This window comes from Numida meleagris, chromosome 3 (genome assembly GCF_002078875.1).
Source record: "Numida meleagris isolate 19003 breed g44 Domestic line chromosome 3, NumMel1.0, whole genome shotgun sequence".
In the NCBI taxonomy this organism is placed as follows: Eukaryota; Metazoa; Chordata; class Aves; order Galliformes; family Numididae; genus Numida; species Numida meleagris.
In genome coordinates, this window is record NC_034411.1 from 31,290,399 (window position 1) to 31,308,470 (window position 18,072).

Genomic DNA, 18,072 nt, shown 5'->3' on the forward strand with positions numbered 1-18,072 from the left:
TAGCTTCTTTCTAGAAGAATTTCTATAAACACATCTTTTTTTCTTGGTTTTATGACTGCCCTCATGGCTCCAGCATTCTGAAAAGATTTAACCAGACAGTATTCAATAGCTGTAGTGGATCTCAGAAGATTTGTGGCATGTCCCTAGCTCTGAGGGAAGACAATAGACTAGTGAAAGCAGAACTGGTATTCTGGTAAAAAGATGACTACACTGTACTGTCTCATAGGTCAAGTGGGGCAAAGAGAAGAAAATGTTTTAATGCGTTGAAAAAAAATATTATATTATTGTGTGTATAATGTTCTCATACTTCATAGTGATCTAATCAAAGGAGTGTATTTATTCACTATAAAAAACAAGCAGGGGTTTATACTGCAGACTTGGCTGGTGGAGCTTACTCATACCTCTCTCATAATACTGGCACAAAAATTTCTTCTGACTGCTGTTAGTGTTGTGGTGGGTTTTGGTGTTTTTCATCTTTTTGTTTTGTTTATTTATTTAAAAAATATCCTGAGGAGATCGAACTACTTGATCTGGAGGCTTTCCATTAATACCTCCAAAAATGACATGAACTCAGTGTTTTCATAACACTACCTAATTCAGCACTGAAGCCGGTGCATTTTCGTACATGTATCTATACAGCAACACATAAGGCCTGAAGATTCTATCTCAGAAAAAATTTGCACGTCTATTCCCAAAGACACGATACTTTGTGACAGGGTTATCTCAGACAGTTTCCTACGTTTCAAGCAAAAGCCATGATGCATGAGAAGAACTTCAGAATGCCAATCTATTTTCTTATATCAAAGCCAATTAATCTTTTAAATGACAAACAGATTCAAAGTTTTAAATTATCACATGACCCATTCCCTTATCCTCTCTTTTCTTAATTAAACACTGACAGAATAAAAGGAAAGAAACAAGAAGAAATTACTTCTTTCCTAAAACAGGTGTCTCACAGTTATTTTTACCAGCCTACCTGCTTAAGTTCTTACTACTAGAAATGCTTGGTCAGCCAAAAGAAAAGCTGACATAGTATAAAAACCAACCCATAAGTAAAATTGTTAAGTTATTAGAGCTATTGTTGAATGATCTTTTATACATATATTTTTTTTTAATTTAATAATATATGAGGAAGCTCTGTCTCATGTCCAGTTAAACAAAAAAAAGTTTTGCAAAGCTTAAAACAAGAAGAAACTTGGCTGTTATACAGCCTTTACTAGGCACACGGAGAGATGGAAAAAGGACTGACAGATCGTATGATCTCCTCTAATGCCTCTTCCCAGCACAGGATGAAGTAAAAGCATTACCCAAAAAGTTTGTCCAGCCTATCCTTAAAAACCTTCTATTACACAGACTCCACAGCTTCCCAAGGGAACATATTCCAATGCTTCACTCTTTCTTATTATAATGATATTCTCAATACCTAATTCACATTTTCCCTGTTGCAATTCACATGTATTATTCCATCTCATCTATGGCAAAGTCTGAGAAAACCTTATTCCTCTGTGAATCATCTCTAACATACTTTAAGAGTGCTACTCTGAGTCCCCCCTCAGTTCTCATTTTCTCCAGACCAAAACCATCTCAATTATTTTTTTGAGTCTAATAAGCTACCTTTTGCAGACTTCCATTCTTTCTTGTTTTGCTTTTTATTCCCCTCATTTCATTCTTGTCTTTCTTAAAATCAGCTATCCAAAACGAGACATTATTGCAGCTGATGTCTGATCGTTGCTGGTGAGCGAAGCAGGATTAATTAATGCATCTTCATGAAAATGCTCCTGTTGATATGACTTATTTTTCTCCCCCAATAGTGTGAAATTGATACTTCATATTTCATACACAATCTGCAAGCTAGTTAAAGGGACACAAACATCCCAAATTGCCTTCTGATGGGTTGGAATGGATGTCCTACTCATGAAGTGAACATGGAACGTTCCCTGGAAGGCCTTAACAGCACTCAACTCAGCCCTTGTTATCCTCTGAGCATGAGAGAAAGCCCTTCTGCATTCAAACCTCACTCATCTAAAAAACAGGCAGAATATGAGCCTTATTGTATTTTACAGTCATGAGGACAAGCCAAAGTCTGGAAAATGCATGGATTCAAGAAGGCAAGGCACAGCTGCTGAGTTACTTCATTTTCAGTTTACAGCATCTACCTCTAAGCATGGCAGTACATCCTCAATCTCATCAGCAGCCTTGTTGCACCACATTTACACACCTCAAGCCTGATTCTCTTTTCACAAGCACTGGGAGTAATGAAACATGGCAATGAAATTAAAAATATGGTGACCAGTTTTATTTCATCTAAGATCCAATGCCTTCTCTGATGCCCTCTCACAGTCCTGCATGAGGTGGGTGCACACACCCACTCAAATGTTTTGAGCAAATAGGGAGCATCTCAAGCTGACTTTTATTTATAGCTACACATTATTGACACGCATATAAGCTACACATTAATGTAATTAATTCCAGCATTCTTTCTAGTTCGCTATTTCTTCAACTCCCTCTTTTTGTTGCATTTGCATGATCTTATTACAAGCATTTCAGTAGTTAATAAAGCTTAAGTTTTGATATTTTGTCACTTTTCAAAAACTCAGTTCTATTGCCTTCTTGCAAACCAATATGACTATTCAAAGAGCAAAACACCATCAAGCTATCAGTTATGGTGTTAAGTGAACAATGGTCTCCACAGCTGTTTTTTGTTGCCATTCTTGTCATCGTTGCTATTGCACACTTCTATATATAGCTATTTCTGTCTCTAGCCATGTCAACTAAATCCTCACATCAGCATTTCCTTATTGCTCCTTATTTACATGCCCCTTCCACAGTCTTCTCCCTCCAATCTGAAATGAGCTCCTAGACTTCTTGCTCCCCTTGCACTCAGGATTTCTATTTTCCTCATCTATGCTCCGTAGACCAAAAAAACTGAACATACAGCAAAAGTTTTTCATCCGTTCTAGGAGAGGCAAGTAACCCATTCTTCAGTTCTCTTTATTTCAGTTTTAAATAGAGGTATAGATACACAGGATACTGTTTAAAATAATTTGCTACAGAGAAGCTTGCCTTATCCAAGTAGTCTTTCTTTGTCAACTTCAGCAAATTTTGATCATCTATGCTTACAATATAAGAGCGCTGTGTTTTACATAGATGGGTATTACTCAAATATCAAAGGAGAACATGCAGGCACAAGTGCTGAGACAGGACAAACGACATTCATAGTTGTATTTTCATGCCCCCACCCAGGAGTCCTTCACTGTTAAATCCTCTTAAGGGCACAGTCTTTGTAGAGCAGGTCAAAGGAATTCAGGTTATTTAGAATAGTTTTTGTTCTGTACAAGTGCTTAACAGATGAATTACGCGTACACTGGAAATCTGATTTCTGCCCACAGGTATAATGGATCACCTTTTTTCTTCCTTGTCTGTTTTGTCACTTCAAAGATTCAATACGTGCCATCCTCAGGCAGAAAACAACCTAGCTTGAATCGCAAGCCATTTCCCACATTTAAAATGATGTAAAACAAAACAAAACTTCTAATCAATAGTTGGTAGTGAAAAAAATATACCCATGATTTCCCTTTACGTAGTTTATGATGTTTCAGAAAAACAGGACTGTGCACAAATGAATAAAAACTGCAATGTGATTTGAGATGATTGACAGAATGCCTTCAAATCTGTTTGATTAAATTTACTGGTATATTTGTTTTAAAGGCATTACATGTTAACTAGATCCACAAAGGGATACGATGCTAAAAAACTTAAATTTTAGTTCAGACTTTAACATGTCCTAAGATAGAATTACAAGTCTTCAGGTGAAAAGCACTGTTTCTCTAGAAAACAAATTCTTGAGATGGTCATGATTTCCCCCTCCCAGGATACATAACTCCCTTATATGAGAAACCGTGTTAAGTGTAACACTGTAAAATTGTTTACAATTTCCAGGAGGAATAGGGAAAAATATTATATATTACCTTACTAAGTATACTCGTTTAACATCCTATTTCCTGAAAGGAAGCAACTGAAAAGCACTAAGGAAGTCAACAAACTGTAAACAGTGATAAAGTACATAACGTCATGGAATTAATGAATACAATCCTCTACATGCTGAATCACCATTAAAAATCATCTCTCTCAGCACTGCATGAAGCCAAGATCTTTTTTTCCTTTTAATTTTCGGAAGGGTAGGATGGGAATGTCCACAGTATTTCTATCGACGTCACTGATTCAGAAAAATCACTGGATACGAGAGAACCTTCTTGCAGCACATTTTGGCTATGTCTGTTCATTTCTTCTGGCGTGGGCGATGACACTGACATCAGAGAAGAGCACTTTCACATCTCCTATGAGTAAAACCAGACGTAGCTACTTGCAACGGTTAGAACTAATTCCTGGTATCCAAAGTTGTATCACAACTCTTGTATTAACCTAGCTAAGAGACGTTTAATATTTAATTGTGTGGGTTCAATCTGTCTATATTATCCAACTGAATTACAATTTTTAAATGCATCTTAGAGGTTTTCTCCTACAGAAAATTCTGGAAAGTCTCTTCCCTCTTCGTTCTTGAGAAATCTTTGGATTTGGAGCCAATTCTCTTTCATCACAGCAGTTGAGACGCATTTGTCTCAGACTCTGTTTTCCCCCAGCTATAAGACATTTTGAACCGATTTTAATGATGTTTGGTGATCTGGCAATCTGTTTTTCCAACATTTTTCCCCACGCTGCTGCTTATCAGTCTTGGCCTCCATATTTTAAAGCACAAAAGGATGATCATCCATTTATGGGCGAATGTAAAATTTAGATTAATTCCCTCACCTGTCATGTAGACATTCAATTACTGGTGAGCTCAGAACCATGTCTTTTTTTTTCCAGTCCAAGCAGAAAATTACATTACTTTTGGGGGGGCTTCTTTTTTTCCTTTTACCAGCTTCCTTATTTGTAAACACTGTATGGAGACACACAGTTGTAAAGACAGCTTGGAAAGGGTACTGTTAAAATGCCTGCTTGCTCCAGCATGCTTAAAGAAGTAGTTTGCATTTATACAGAGCTATTCAATCTCCAAGGGTTTCAAAGAGCCCTGAAGTCTTTAATAGTTTACATAATTTAGCCGTTATAAAGTTATTTTTGTCACTCTACTTTGTGAAGCAAAAACAAAGTAAATGTGCTGCTACAGTCTATAGAGGTAACTGCATTAGTGTCAAACCAGTTGGAACAATTTATACTTGGACTTTAGCCTCTTGTTTCCAAGTCCCACTGGAATCAAACACAAACTGTAAAAGGCTGCCATAAATTGCCATCCTTTCAAACAGCAGTATTGTTAATGCTCTTATATGAGAAAAAGGAAAAGGATGCTTTACTAAAATTGTTTGGCTTCTGTTACACACAGAAAAAGATGAACACTGTTGTTTGACCCTGGCTGCACCAAAATTTTTTCTTAAGCACTTCAGAACGTCCCTGAATAATTTCCCCCACCTCCTGAAGGGAAGCAGACACTCTGCACACACAGGAAAATATTGTACATAAGAAAAAAAGTCCTTGACAGTTAAACAGCACTCCACTCCCTTGTCCATTATCCCATATCCCTACTCGTATTTGATTAGGTAAATCCCAGGAGCAAGACCTGAATGTCAGTTCCCACAAGCGACCAAAGTGAATTTGACACCGCATTCCCTTCTAATAGGCTGTGTTGTGATCCTTCGGTTACTGAGATCTCTTTCCTCTGCCTGTTAGCCTTCCAGCTCTTCGTTCTCTTTTTACACATCTCATGCTGCTGGCTATACCTTGTTTAACTACAACATAACCATAACATTCCTCCTTTACCACTACATTCCTCAAAACTTCTCTTTAGAAAAAGTTACCTGAATCCAAACCTAACATGCATACATATGAAAAAACTTCAAGGAACACATTGCAATGCTCTAGTTAAAATAAGCCATTGAGAGAATTATTTTGTAGTTTAAGCAGAGCTGTTTCACAAATACCAAGAAAAGAGAAAAGAAAATATGATCCACTAAAGACCCAACACAGCTTTTCCCCTAAAGTCAACACAGAGTAGAATCACAGTAGGATGTCACATCACACAAGCGCATTTACATGGAACACATCGCATCTCTGAACCCATGTTTCCAATATTAAAACATGTATTTTACAGCAGTTTACCCTTACTGGTGGTGAAATTGTATTATTATGATGTAAGTGTTGCATAGTAAAGTCAGAATAGTTCAATTTCATAAAAACAGCCTGAACTGGAATCTCCAAGCAACACATTTTTGCCAAAATCAGCCTATGAACTCATCTCAAACTAGCATGGCTAAATTCTGTACAAGCTTAAAAAGATCTTCTCTAAGTTATCAGCGTACTATGCTTGCAAATGCTATTTTTACACCAAAATTCTGAGAGAGCACTCTCCATTTCACAGTTCTAAAAGGTGAAACATTTTCTTCTGTGTTAATCATATTTCATCTCCATTAACACATTTAAAATGATATAAGATCTGGGGCAATATAGTGCACCTGCAGTTTAGAACAGTCAAAAAACTTTGATATATTTTCTTTATATAACTTTGACATGATTGTTTCTGCTTCATCTTTAGAAAAAGAGCTTGGTGCTGCCCACAGAACCATGGACAGACTCTTTAATGTTCTGGTATCCATACACACAGCCTTATCCAACTTTAAGACACAACATTAAGTCAAACCAGAAAGCTGCAATCTGTTATTCACTTACCATTATGTAACCCATGCTACTTAAATTCCAGACATATTTTTATTTCCTATCTAAAGTTACTCTTTATTCTTTCTTGCACAGACAAGTCCCCTTAATGTATAAGGAATTTCAATGAAGACCAAAAAACTCATCTAGATAAAAGGAAAAAAAAAAGTCTCCCATACTATTTAATCGTATAAACTTTACATCCAATTGCAAAACTCACAGGCATTTCCTATCATCTTCCTGAATAAACAAGACAGATTAGACCCATTTTTCTTCTTAAAAATATATTTATCTTTGGAATAACCTTCTTATATAAACACGTTTTATTTAATTCATAGAATGCAGTTCTATTTGTAAGATATTCTTAATACTTCCTCATGAGTTTTGTTTTTAAGTGTAATTTCCAATCACCTCAGGTGCTACTTAACATACTTTTCACAACATGCCTGTAAGGTTGGGAACTGGTGGCATCATCATGTCACACATTAGGAATTGTAACCTCATGGTGGTTGGGTGAATGTGCTCATATATGCAGGCAGCATTAACTACTGTAACACTGGGCAAACAATTTCAGAAATAGAAATTCTGCTTTTTTTCAGTTGGAATACCAAAATGCACAGCACTGCTAAAAATTAGTCCTCAACTGTCTCAAGATGAGAAAGGAGACATACTGAACTGGGAATGAATGCCAAAATGTTACGTAGCATTCTATCACAACACAGAGCTGCACATTACCTCTCCTTGATCTTCCATGCTCCTCCTTATCTGGCCTTGGAGACACAGCCATAGTCCCCAGGGGTGGCAGACAGTGGCTTTGCAATCCTATCAGAAAGCTCTTTCAGCATCCTTTGCTGAGCTCCATACAGCCCCATGCATGAGAGAACAGAGTTATTTCTTGACCTTCTTTGGAACAGGAATATGCACAAGCATCAGACTTTTCCAGAGAAGAATTAATTTTGGTAGAAAAAAAATACATGCAAGTGGCTTAACATTTCTGACAGTCTTGGTTTTTTGTTGTTGTTTTTGATTTTTTTTTTAATTTATTATTTGTTACTCCATAAGAGAAGCAGGAGCTTCTCAATCACAATTCTTTATAAGCATATCCCTACAAAGGATAAAATTGTGCTTCCCAATGCATTAAAACAGACAAACAAAACCAAATGTGATTTGTCACCACTCACATTCTCAATGTAGAAAAATGTGTATTCTCTATTTTGAAAGAATGGTTCCAAACCCAGGGATATTTACTGAGTAATGTGCAGCATTTTTAGAATTCTCAACAGCCTTCCTCAGTTGTCTAATTCTACCTCATCTTGTATTACAATAAGATTCAAAAATGGATTTCAAATGAAGCAAAAATAATTCAGTGTTGAGTGAAAAAATCTAACACTGCGTTCCCAAGACACTTACCTTATTTTTATTCATATTCTTGAATGATAAGGACTTGACAATAAAATGTACATAATATAAATAAACATACGTAATAACATTCGTGACAGAAGTTCTAAAGAATTATTTAATACCAGAAGTGGACCGAGTGAAGCTGAGAACGTAGGGAGAGCTGCCTACCGTCTTACAGGTCTAATAAGCAGTTCTCACAGTCTGTTGAGAGCAGTTTCAGAAATTGCATGTTTACTTTAGAATCTGCTTATTATCACATATTTATACATTTTAGACTGTTAGAAAATACACAGAATTCCTTTAACTGATTTTCTTCAGCATTACATTAATAAGGCCAGGGAGACCAGCACTAACATTTATAGGAATCATGCTCAGCTCAAGCTGACTGGTGGTTAATGTTTAACAGCACCACTAAAAGAGTAGTGGAGGAATACATCTGAGGTAGAAGTACCTGCATTACCACAAGTATCACCTTCCTGCTGGTCTATAGACTAGTAGGTTGCATATCGAATTTTAATCTGAAATTTCCATGCCAATATCTTCACTGCACTTGGCATCAGACAATTTTTAACTCTGAGATTTCAAATGTTCAGGCAAATTATAGGTCATGTGTTGGTATGTACTTGTAAGAAAGCAATGCGTCTCCTGAGAATTACTTGGAGCTCATGGAGAGCTCACATCAGACAGGATATTTGGCTTGCCTCACCAACATGTCAATGCATTTTTGATGTTTACATTACGAACGCTGAGATCCACATGATCATATCCTTTGCAGCTATTCTTTGCTGATCATGTAAGTTCTACTGCAAGCTTATTTTAACCAGTATTCATTCAATCTTTCTGCCGGTGCTAAATTACATTTATACCTTCTCTGCAGCTGTCAGTCTATCCAACATGAACTACAGCCATTTCTTTGAGAAGGCTCTGAATTTCCAAAACCTTATCCTCAAGTACTTCTGCACAGAGATATCTGAAGTAGTTTAAACATCCAGCACAACAATTACATAGAATAGATAGACAGACGCTTTGTAGAGTAACAACTTTAATGGATGATTTAGAGGCACATGAATAGAATTGAATTTCACCTCCGAAGACAAGTGCTCTAAAACAATACAGTATCGTATTTACAGTCCTGATTTCTGACTTCTAAACTTAAACACTTATTTATTGAATTTTCAAGCTCTGTCGATATGATACATAACTTTATAGGAGAACTCAGTTTAAATGGCAAAAAAACCCCACTTTGCTGTCTTAGTTATATGTACACATTGTACATTCTGAAAGCTATCACAGAAATGAAATTGCCAAAATACATCATAGTAAGCATACCAGAAGGAACTTTACATTAATGTGAATAAAAAAATATTTAAATGTGACTAATCTTTAACATCTTTCTCTATAGTATCTCCAAATAGTGATCTGGCAACACTATTACCAGTCATTCAAATACAACTGCCTGCCTGTGAATCACAGGATGCCCAGAAGCACCTACTCATGCTTGGCAGCTATGCTCCCAAAGCATCACTAGCCCACACTTTACTCTCCTCCACCAAGAGGTACCTCTGTCTAAGAACATCTGAGGACTGACACTTTTTCCAGTTTTAAGTCTACCCATTTCATGTCACAGGATTGAATTCATCTACAGAGGTCCTGAATAATCAACATCAATTGTAGCTACAGCTAGAAACACAAGTTTATTTCAAGGACTACACTTTGAACAGATGCCATAATGGGCCACAGGGTTAATACTACAAAATGTTTAGAAATGCTTGGAAAAAAATAAAAGTGACTTGTATTGCACTCTATATAATTGATAAATATGAACTCTCGAAAATATTATCTAGCTATTTAATCTCTTATCTCAAAAAAACCTATTTAATGATAAGAAAAGTCTTGAATTGTTCATTACTAACTTTCTCACTTTTGTTTCTTATTAAAGTTATTATATTTTCCCTTTCCTTTTTCAAGCATCTCCACAATGCCATTACTTTTCCCTTTGCTCAGTGAAATAAGAGGCTCTCCTATGAAACAGGATTTTACATCTAACAGCTGTGACTAAACCACATGGGATCATCAGCCACTCTCATCAATTTCCTCATTATAACCTGACAATGAGCTTCAATCCTACACACCATAATTCACAGCGGCTCATCTCTCAGTTCAAGACTGGACTAGGAACCAGATATTGGTGGATGGCACAGGACACTTGAAGTGAAATTTCAAATCCTAAGCTCATTGTTGAAGCTTACCAGTAAATTTTATGGAAGCAACCATCTCTATTGTTGGAGTCTATTCCAAGTACCTCTAGAAACTAGAAGCCACCAAAAACACATACAACTGCCCACACTCCTGTTCAGGCTTGGGGTATAAAATCTTAAATTCTGATAACACGCAGCTCAAACTGGACTCTAAACTCCTCTGTCAGAAGTTGCAGTCACCGACTCCCATGTCACCAGTGTAGAAGTGAGAAGAAAAACTAGTACTGTCCACTTTTCAAGACAGCTGAAAAGTCCAGTATCAGAAATTTCACCACCACACAAATAGCCTCAGGCTTAATCCTGCATTTTACCCCCAAAGCAACACTTCACTCATGGCTGATATTACCCAGTTAGAAAAATCTATTTAAACACCCAAGAGACAGGTAATTAAGTATTCAATAAATGTTTAATAATTTTTACTAATCCATCATTCATTGAGGGGCTTATTAGGATTTTATAACAAATATTCTGTCTTCAACCCCTGGCTTTCCTTCCCTGAGTCACGTCCCTCAGCATACTACAGAGATCCAATAAGCTAGAAAAAGCTAGAAGCACTGGCTCCTTTGTCTTACAGCTGCATGGAGTTATTTCCTCATGTTATTATAAAAGAAAAAAATCTCACACAACCAATTTGTATTTAGAGGCAATTTGGTACCTGCTAGTGACACTGATTTTATCTAAGATAAGTTGACTCTGCCAAACATCCTGAGAGGTCAAGGGCAAAAGCAAAGGTTTTTTTGTTTGTTTTTTGCCAGAATCTAACCAACACCATTCACTCCAGAGTGTGGAGTGAACACCAGCATGCAGAGAACTACGCAGCTTGGGATTTATATGCATTGGCTAGCAAGGGACACAATCCAACACTGGTGAACACTAATACTGGAAAATTACAGAAGAAGACAAGCAATGGTACCTTCTTGACAAAAGCAACCATTGGTTGATGTTGACAATGCGGTGAAACATCTTTTTGAAACTTCTGAGAAAAGGGTGTCATGCTTTGCAAACAGCATACTTCACTCTCTGAAAGGTTAATCTAAAGGCCTAAGGCTGCTCGCTGCTCTCCCTATTAGGGCCATGATTCTTGTTATCCATCATTGTGTTTAAAGTATAAATGGACAGAACATAGAGACCTGCAATACAGAAATGCAAAGATACACAAGAAAACTATTTACAGATTTAGAAGAAAAGCCTCTTCCCTGCCTCTTCCCCTCAGGACATATTTTTCTGTGCTGTAGCAGAGTCAAAAGACTGGATGTACCTTAGCTCTCCATGTTAATCTGTCCATTACTTAACTGCAGGAGCTTTTCTCCAAATCAAGCCAGCAAACACTGGTTGGTAATACCTAAACTACAATTCAGCAAGCTCTTCACCTTCTAAGCCAAAACTTGTCCTCAGGATCCCCACACAATGGACCATGAGCCAAGGCCACAAGCTGGGCATCAACATAATCTTTTTTTTTTTTTTTTAATTATGAAGCAGAGACAGTCATGCAACCTCCATACTGTGTAGAAGTTCATAAACACATTATAAATGAAATATAGAGAAACAGTTGCCAATGACAGTCCTAGACTCCAATTTTCCAAGGGCATCCATCATATTGAAGGGAGCTGTCATCCTAAGCTGACTACGCTCTCAACTATGCCTACTTCAACAAACGTTCACAAAGCACCTTTAATCTGAAGGAAAAGCTATCATCTAGAAATAGCATTATGACAGTCCAACAGTGAATTAGGTTCCATTTTTTTTATTCATCCAGGAAATCTGTTTTATCTCTCAGCAGAATGCACAATATTGAAGCATTTGCTAATCTGAGAATTACCTTGTGTAATTAGCTTACTTTTTTTTTTTGCCTTTAAGTGTTACTGCAATTCAGATAAACAGACAAAATTTTCAAGATCTTAAATAAAAGAGGCTTATAATATGCTTTTTATAATTGTACTTACACTGAAAAGATGACGCAAGTTGATCTTGGCCCAGTCTCAGTGGTAATGAGCCCTCAGTGGATTGTTCTCCTGGAATCACTTTTTTTACTGGATAATACTTGGGTTTGATCACATATTCCTGTGTTTGGCCATGATGAAGATTCATCATCAGTGTCTGAGATGAAAGTGGCATCATCCTGTTTTAGGAAAAAAAAACAGAAGAGACACAATGATCTAAGTATTAATAAATGAGACTTTAAACCAACTGGTAAAAAAAATTAAGACAAATTCATCTGTACTCCAAATTCTGAAAAGACGATTTGGGAAACTTACTAACATCAAATTAAGCACTCAACTTTCTATGCATTTAACATTTTCATTGTCTTGTCAGCTCAACAAACACTTAAGCATATGAAGACTATAGGGCTTATATCACCTCTTTTTTGATAAAGAAGTGTCATGAAAATGGGAAGAAATCTCAGAAAACAGGGAGAAATGCCCTACTCAAAACCATGAATCGGAGCTCAACTTCGTTGGCACACATTGCTTTCCAGACTAGTCAGAGAAGCAGCACTGCAACTAAAGATCTCTGTTTTGTGCAACTGTCATTTCATACAAGGCATGGAAAGTAAAACCTATGCCCAGATGAATTTCCCTCTATTCCCTTCCCCGCCATATCCCTCTAGCTGTAAGAACACTGCTTCTCTTGCCTTTCCTTTTCCCTTCTGATGAGTTTTTTTTTCCCCCATCTCATCAGGTTTCTCTGTTTCCCATCTCCACATCACTTTCCCATCTACTTTCTCTTTGTCTGCACCAGTGAACATCTCTGACAGATGTCCCATAACCACACGGTTTCCCTTCAGAGCTGAACTATTTCCTCCTCTTGTCAAACAAGTTTATTCCTTCAAGCTCACTGATTCTCTCACTGACAATCCCAGTTCCTTACTTGTGTTATTAGATTCCTCCTTAAAACCTCACTGCACAAGACTGTGCCAATTTTTAGCAGGAATTCCCCTCTCCTATTCCCAGAAACCATGGTTATTAACCCATATACCACTAGCAGCAGGAACCGTTTCTTTGCTAACATAGAAACTGGCCTTCCCGCACTCCACACACAGTGCCACCAAAGAAGGGAGCAAATCACAAAGCTGCTAGCCACATGCAATGAAACTGCAAGCTATTTCAGGGCACTGGGCTGCAGGGTTTCACTGTCCAGCAAGCAATAATAGGAAGCCTTTTTTAATAAATCCAGTAATAGCAATTCTTTGAGAAGCTGTAGATAGTGTAGATCATACTGCTGACATGTGTGTTTCTCATGAGAATAGTGTCAACTACTAAACTTAGTAACAGTGGCTATTAAGATTACACTGCCAAATGAAGGCATAAAGAGTGGGATGCTGTGAGCATTTCTTCTAAGCTGAGGGACTGTTTGGTCAGTAAAGTGCAAATATGGGAAAAACATGGGATTTATAACAGCCATCCCTCAAAGAATCACAGCTCTGTGGGGTAAACAGCTGCCCTCGGAAGAAATGGGCCTTATATCGTAAAAGATTGCTGGGTAGTGCTTCCCCACAGCAGTAAGACTGAGGAAGGTTCAGCTGAGCAGAACTGTCTACCTACAGTTGGAGCCTGATTCCTTAGTTATGTTTTTTGAGGATGCTTAGTAACTGCTGTAGCCAGTGGATTTGTAGTTAGGACACACAACAAGGTTTTGTCCGACACAGACTGTTATAAACTTGGATCAATTTTAGAAAAGTGTATTTGTTAGTACAGAAATCAGTACTCTCACAAACAACAAAAACATTAACTCTTTGTACTATCTCTAGAGTCAAACTTTTCGAATAAAGTGCTCATGCAGTATATTCAGTAGAAGTCCTTTTCCAAGATTAAGAGAGAATAATACACTTTCAGTGTTGTCTTTAAGCATCCTACATACGAAATCAAAGAGAGACATCAGCAATGGTGGAGGTCAGGTTCAGTTTGACAAGGTATCAGCAAAAATGCCTCAACCTGAGAGAAAGCTGCACTGTTTACATAATGACTGATTTCCTAGACAAGTCAATACAATCCTTCTTGCACAAACTCATTTCTCTACAGATCTGTGAGCCAGTGTATCCATCCACTTCTGCACCTGGACATAAGCGCGTGAATTTTTCCCACAGGATGTGTAAGCAGGCCATGATGACAGAATTCAACACAGTACAGAAGCACACACTGCAGCAACCTTTTAGAAGTTGCTTATATTTGCTTCAAGTTTAATGTTGTTACTTTCTTGACTGTACACAGACACTGCCATTCTGTGCCTGTTTCCTGTTAAGGCCGGAACATGTTGCAAAGAGTTACTCTATGTTACATATCCAGCCACATCGCAGACCAAGTCCATCAACCCACAATCGAATCCATCATAACACTTGAAATAAAATCCAAAACCAAACCAAATCCCTCACACCATACCAAAGACAGGCATACTATACACTAGAGGCTGAAATTTACTGTCAGAATCTAAAAAAGTTGTCTCCTTCTCAGGTATTGTAATTTTCTTTCTTGATTTAGTTCATATTTAGTCTGTTAACTAATTAACATTAAGGCAGTACTAGAGCAGGCTTCATTCTACAAGAAAGTGGTTTTCTTGGAACTATACAGAAGTTCCCTACTCCAGAAACTCTACTCCTTTAGAGGAAGTATCTTCACTGTATGTCTATGTTGGTACTCTTAGTTTTATTAGGGACTAAATCATCTACTCTTGTATTAAGGTGAAAGTTTACAACAAGTTTGCAGCATTGTAATTGAAAAGCAGAAGATGAAACCAAGTTTGCAACGAAGAGTGGTCTAGACTCTTGCACATTTTCTCTCAGACTTGATCTTCTTGGCATGTAACTACCAAAAAGCATGATTTGGGGTATGTATAAAAGTACTCCCCATGTTTAAGAACAGCTCAGCACTGGACATCCATTGCTAGCACGGATGCAAACTAACTGGCAGCACATTTTTGCCAGTCATCTGACCAGTTGACTAGTCTTGCTTGCGTGCAATTCCTGATAGGGTCAAATATCAAAGCATTTATGAGAACCCTCTATTCTGATTGCTCGTTTGATGTTCAAATTCTTCTCAACATGATCTGGCTCTTAAAGATGTTAGTTTATAATCAAAAGGGACATTGAGAAGCTAATTGTGATGACTGGTACAAGTATCACTTCAGGACCTTTTATGTCTTTGGAAAAGATGTTACAGCTCTACTACAACCCTCTGGAAATCATTTGGTGCTACAACTGTTAGTGCCAACTTGCCAAATTACCCTCCTCCCAGCCCATGAGCACAAATGTTTCTTCCCTTCCCTGAAGGGTTGAGTTCTGAAGCAACAACTGAGCCCCTCATGCTGCTCCTGTCATTCTGTGGGAACCCCTGCGTTGTATCCAAACTCCCATCAACTGTACCAAGGTCCCCCATTTCAAAGCAAAAGACAAGCCTGCTCATGGAGTAGCAGTGCTAGGCACTGACTGTGTCACTGTTTGAATATCTAAATTAAAGAACAAGCAGCATGATAAAAATTTCTTCATAACTACTCAGGATTCAAAGCCACTAGAAGTAAGTGGTGCTAAGTTGCTACCATAGACAAAGGGATATTCAAAGTAGGTCTCAGATACTCCAAACTAGGCTTTTATGACTTAAAGAAATGAAAGGCATACTTAACTCACAGCCACTACACTTAATATTATTAGTTAAATAGCTCTTATCTATAAATAACAATCATCACCACAACCAAAACCATTTTATTGCTTCCCAGCTTTGCCATGTTGCTTACTGCACATCTGAATGTTACACAACCAAGTTAAGTCCCTGGGCATTGCTGCAGTACAAAAAAACGTACAAAAAAAAAGTACTGTTAATGCTCCCTTTAACACAAGTTAAAAAGATGCAATTTATAGTTTCAATCTTCAAATTTTGCGTGAAACAGCCAAGACTAAATACGATTCTTGCATTACATAGGTTTATGTCGCTAATTTGTCTGGTAGTTCACAATTAAATGGTCAAAACTGACATTAACTTCAATAAGTTTGATACAAAAATTCCATTGCTATAGTGTACAGAGGACAGATGTCAAACATGCTTTGATGTCAAACAAAATGTCATTTTCAACTAAGAAAATTACAGACACTAGCTTAAAAAGTTACAACAGTACTGCAGAGGAAGAACAAATATTTGCAGTTAACCACCATGCAAAAAAAAAAAACAACTCTCTTGCTTGATAATAGCAGACCAGGAATGCTATGTATCAGAGTAACTCTGGCAAGCAGAAATGAAACCAGCAATGTTTAGCATGGAAAGTACTGTCTAGACTAAATAAGACAAGCCTATCTCAGGCTACTCTCTTCATTTTATTTACTGTGAGTCTGATGTTCCCTGCTTGGCTCCTAGCTAGCAATAATTGAAAAAAAATAAAAATAAAAAACATCTGAATTGTTAACGATCTTAACCTAGAAATTAATTCCTTCTTCTCTACCTTCTCTCAAACACAGAATTAACAGCCTAATGGGGAAGAAAACCTAGCATTTTCTAAAATTATGATATAATAAAGAAAACATGCAGGACAGTTTTAAAGGCAGGAAAATAGAACTAAAATGCCACTGTCCTGTAAGTTACTAGCATTCAGTTGCTAGTTCAGCCTCACCTTTGTTAGCTGTTTCTTCCTTAGGTTGCTTGTCCACTGTTGTTCTTTTTTTAATTTAAGATACAAGAAAAAAATTCAACTTCCCAGCCGATGAAGAACATATGGGATTTCTTCAAAGCCCCTTAACATTACCATACCCAGCATTAATCAAGCATGGCCTATTTCATAGTGTACTTCCAGTCACAAAAGATGAAAGAGAAAGTACTCAAACTTTTCTTTCTTCTCACCATCACAAAAACCCAGCACAAAGTTTATTTTACATACAAAAAAAGCATTAATGCATAATGAAAACTTTTACCCTGACATACAGGGTAGGCATTGTAAACCTGGTACTGAGAAATGCCTGCCCAAGAATAACAAGGATTACTTTCTTATTTTCATCATAAACCTACCTTAGCTTTATGCCGTGGTAATGAAGTTTCCCCAGGCTAAAATTTGCAGATATCATTGTTTGGATATGAATAAATTGTTTCAAACAACACCTTCAAGTTATTCAGGTTTTGTTTGCTTGTTTTACTATTTATTTTTACAAATGATTAAAAGGTACAGGTGTTATTTACATCATACAGGATCTTATCTGATCATGATCAAACTGATTTGTTTTGGAAGGGAAGTAATACTATAAATCTTACTAAAGATTAATATATTTGTTTCATCCGGTGCAAGGTTTAATAAAAGAAAGGGTCACATACATTATAAAACATTAACTTCCATCCCTAACTACAAGCTTTGCTCATCTTAGTTAAATACAATTTCAGTGGTCAAACTCTTGTTGAAGACCCTTACAGGGATTATCTACTCTTAAATGTCTGCTAATAAAGCTAGTCTTGGATTTCTAGACTCACTTGAATTGCTTACAGGTTAGACAGAATCCTTTTTCCAGCATAAACTGGTGTAACAGTTTAACTAAAGCTCTACAAACTAACAGTGTTTCCAAACTAAGCTATGAAACCATGACTCCACTGATTCAGTGTATCTTCTGCACAAAACATGATAAACTGAAATACAGAGATTTCAAACATTCCTCCAGGTTTCTAAAGAGAAGCACTCTACTGAGTTTTCTAGGATCGTGAACACATTTATTTCCTACGTCTCAAAAATCACAAAAAAAGTCTTA

The 18,072-nt window shown here is 37.1% G+C and overlaps 1 protein-coding gene across 4 annotated transcripts in view; it reads right to left on the reverse strand.

The window, feature by feature from the left end:
* Positions 1-18,072, reverse strand: part of LTBP1 (latent transforming growth factor beta binding protein 1) — a 191,753-nt gene that overhangs the window by 131,918 nt on the left and 41,763 nt on the right. For all 4 annotated transcript variants that reach the window (XM_021390337.1, XM_021390336.1, XM_021390335.1 and 1 more), the window contains exon 4: positions 12,308-12,483. In XM_021390337.1, coding sequence (XP_021246012.1) covers positions 12,308-12,483 — 176 coding nt within the window. The remainder of the gene's footprint in view (positions 1-12,307; positions 12,484-18,072) is intronic.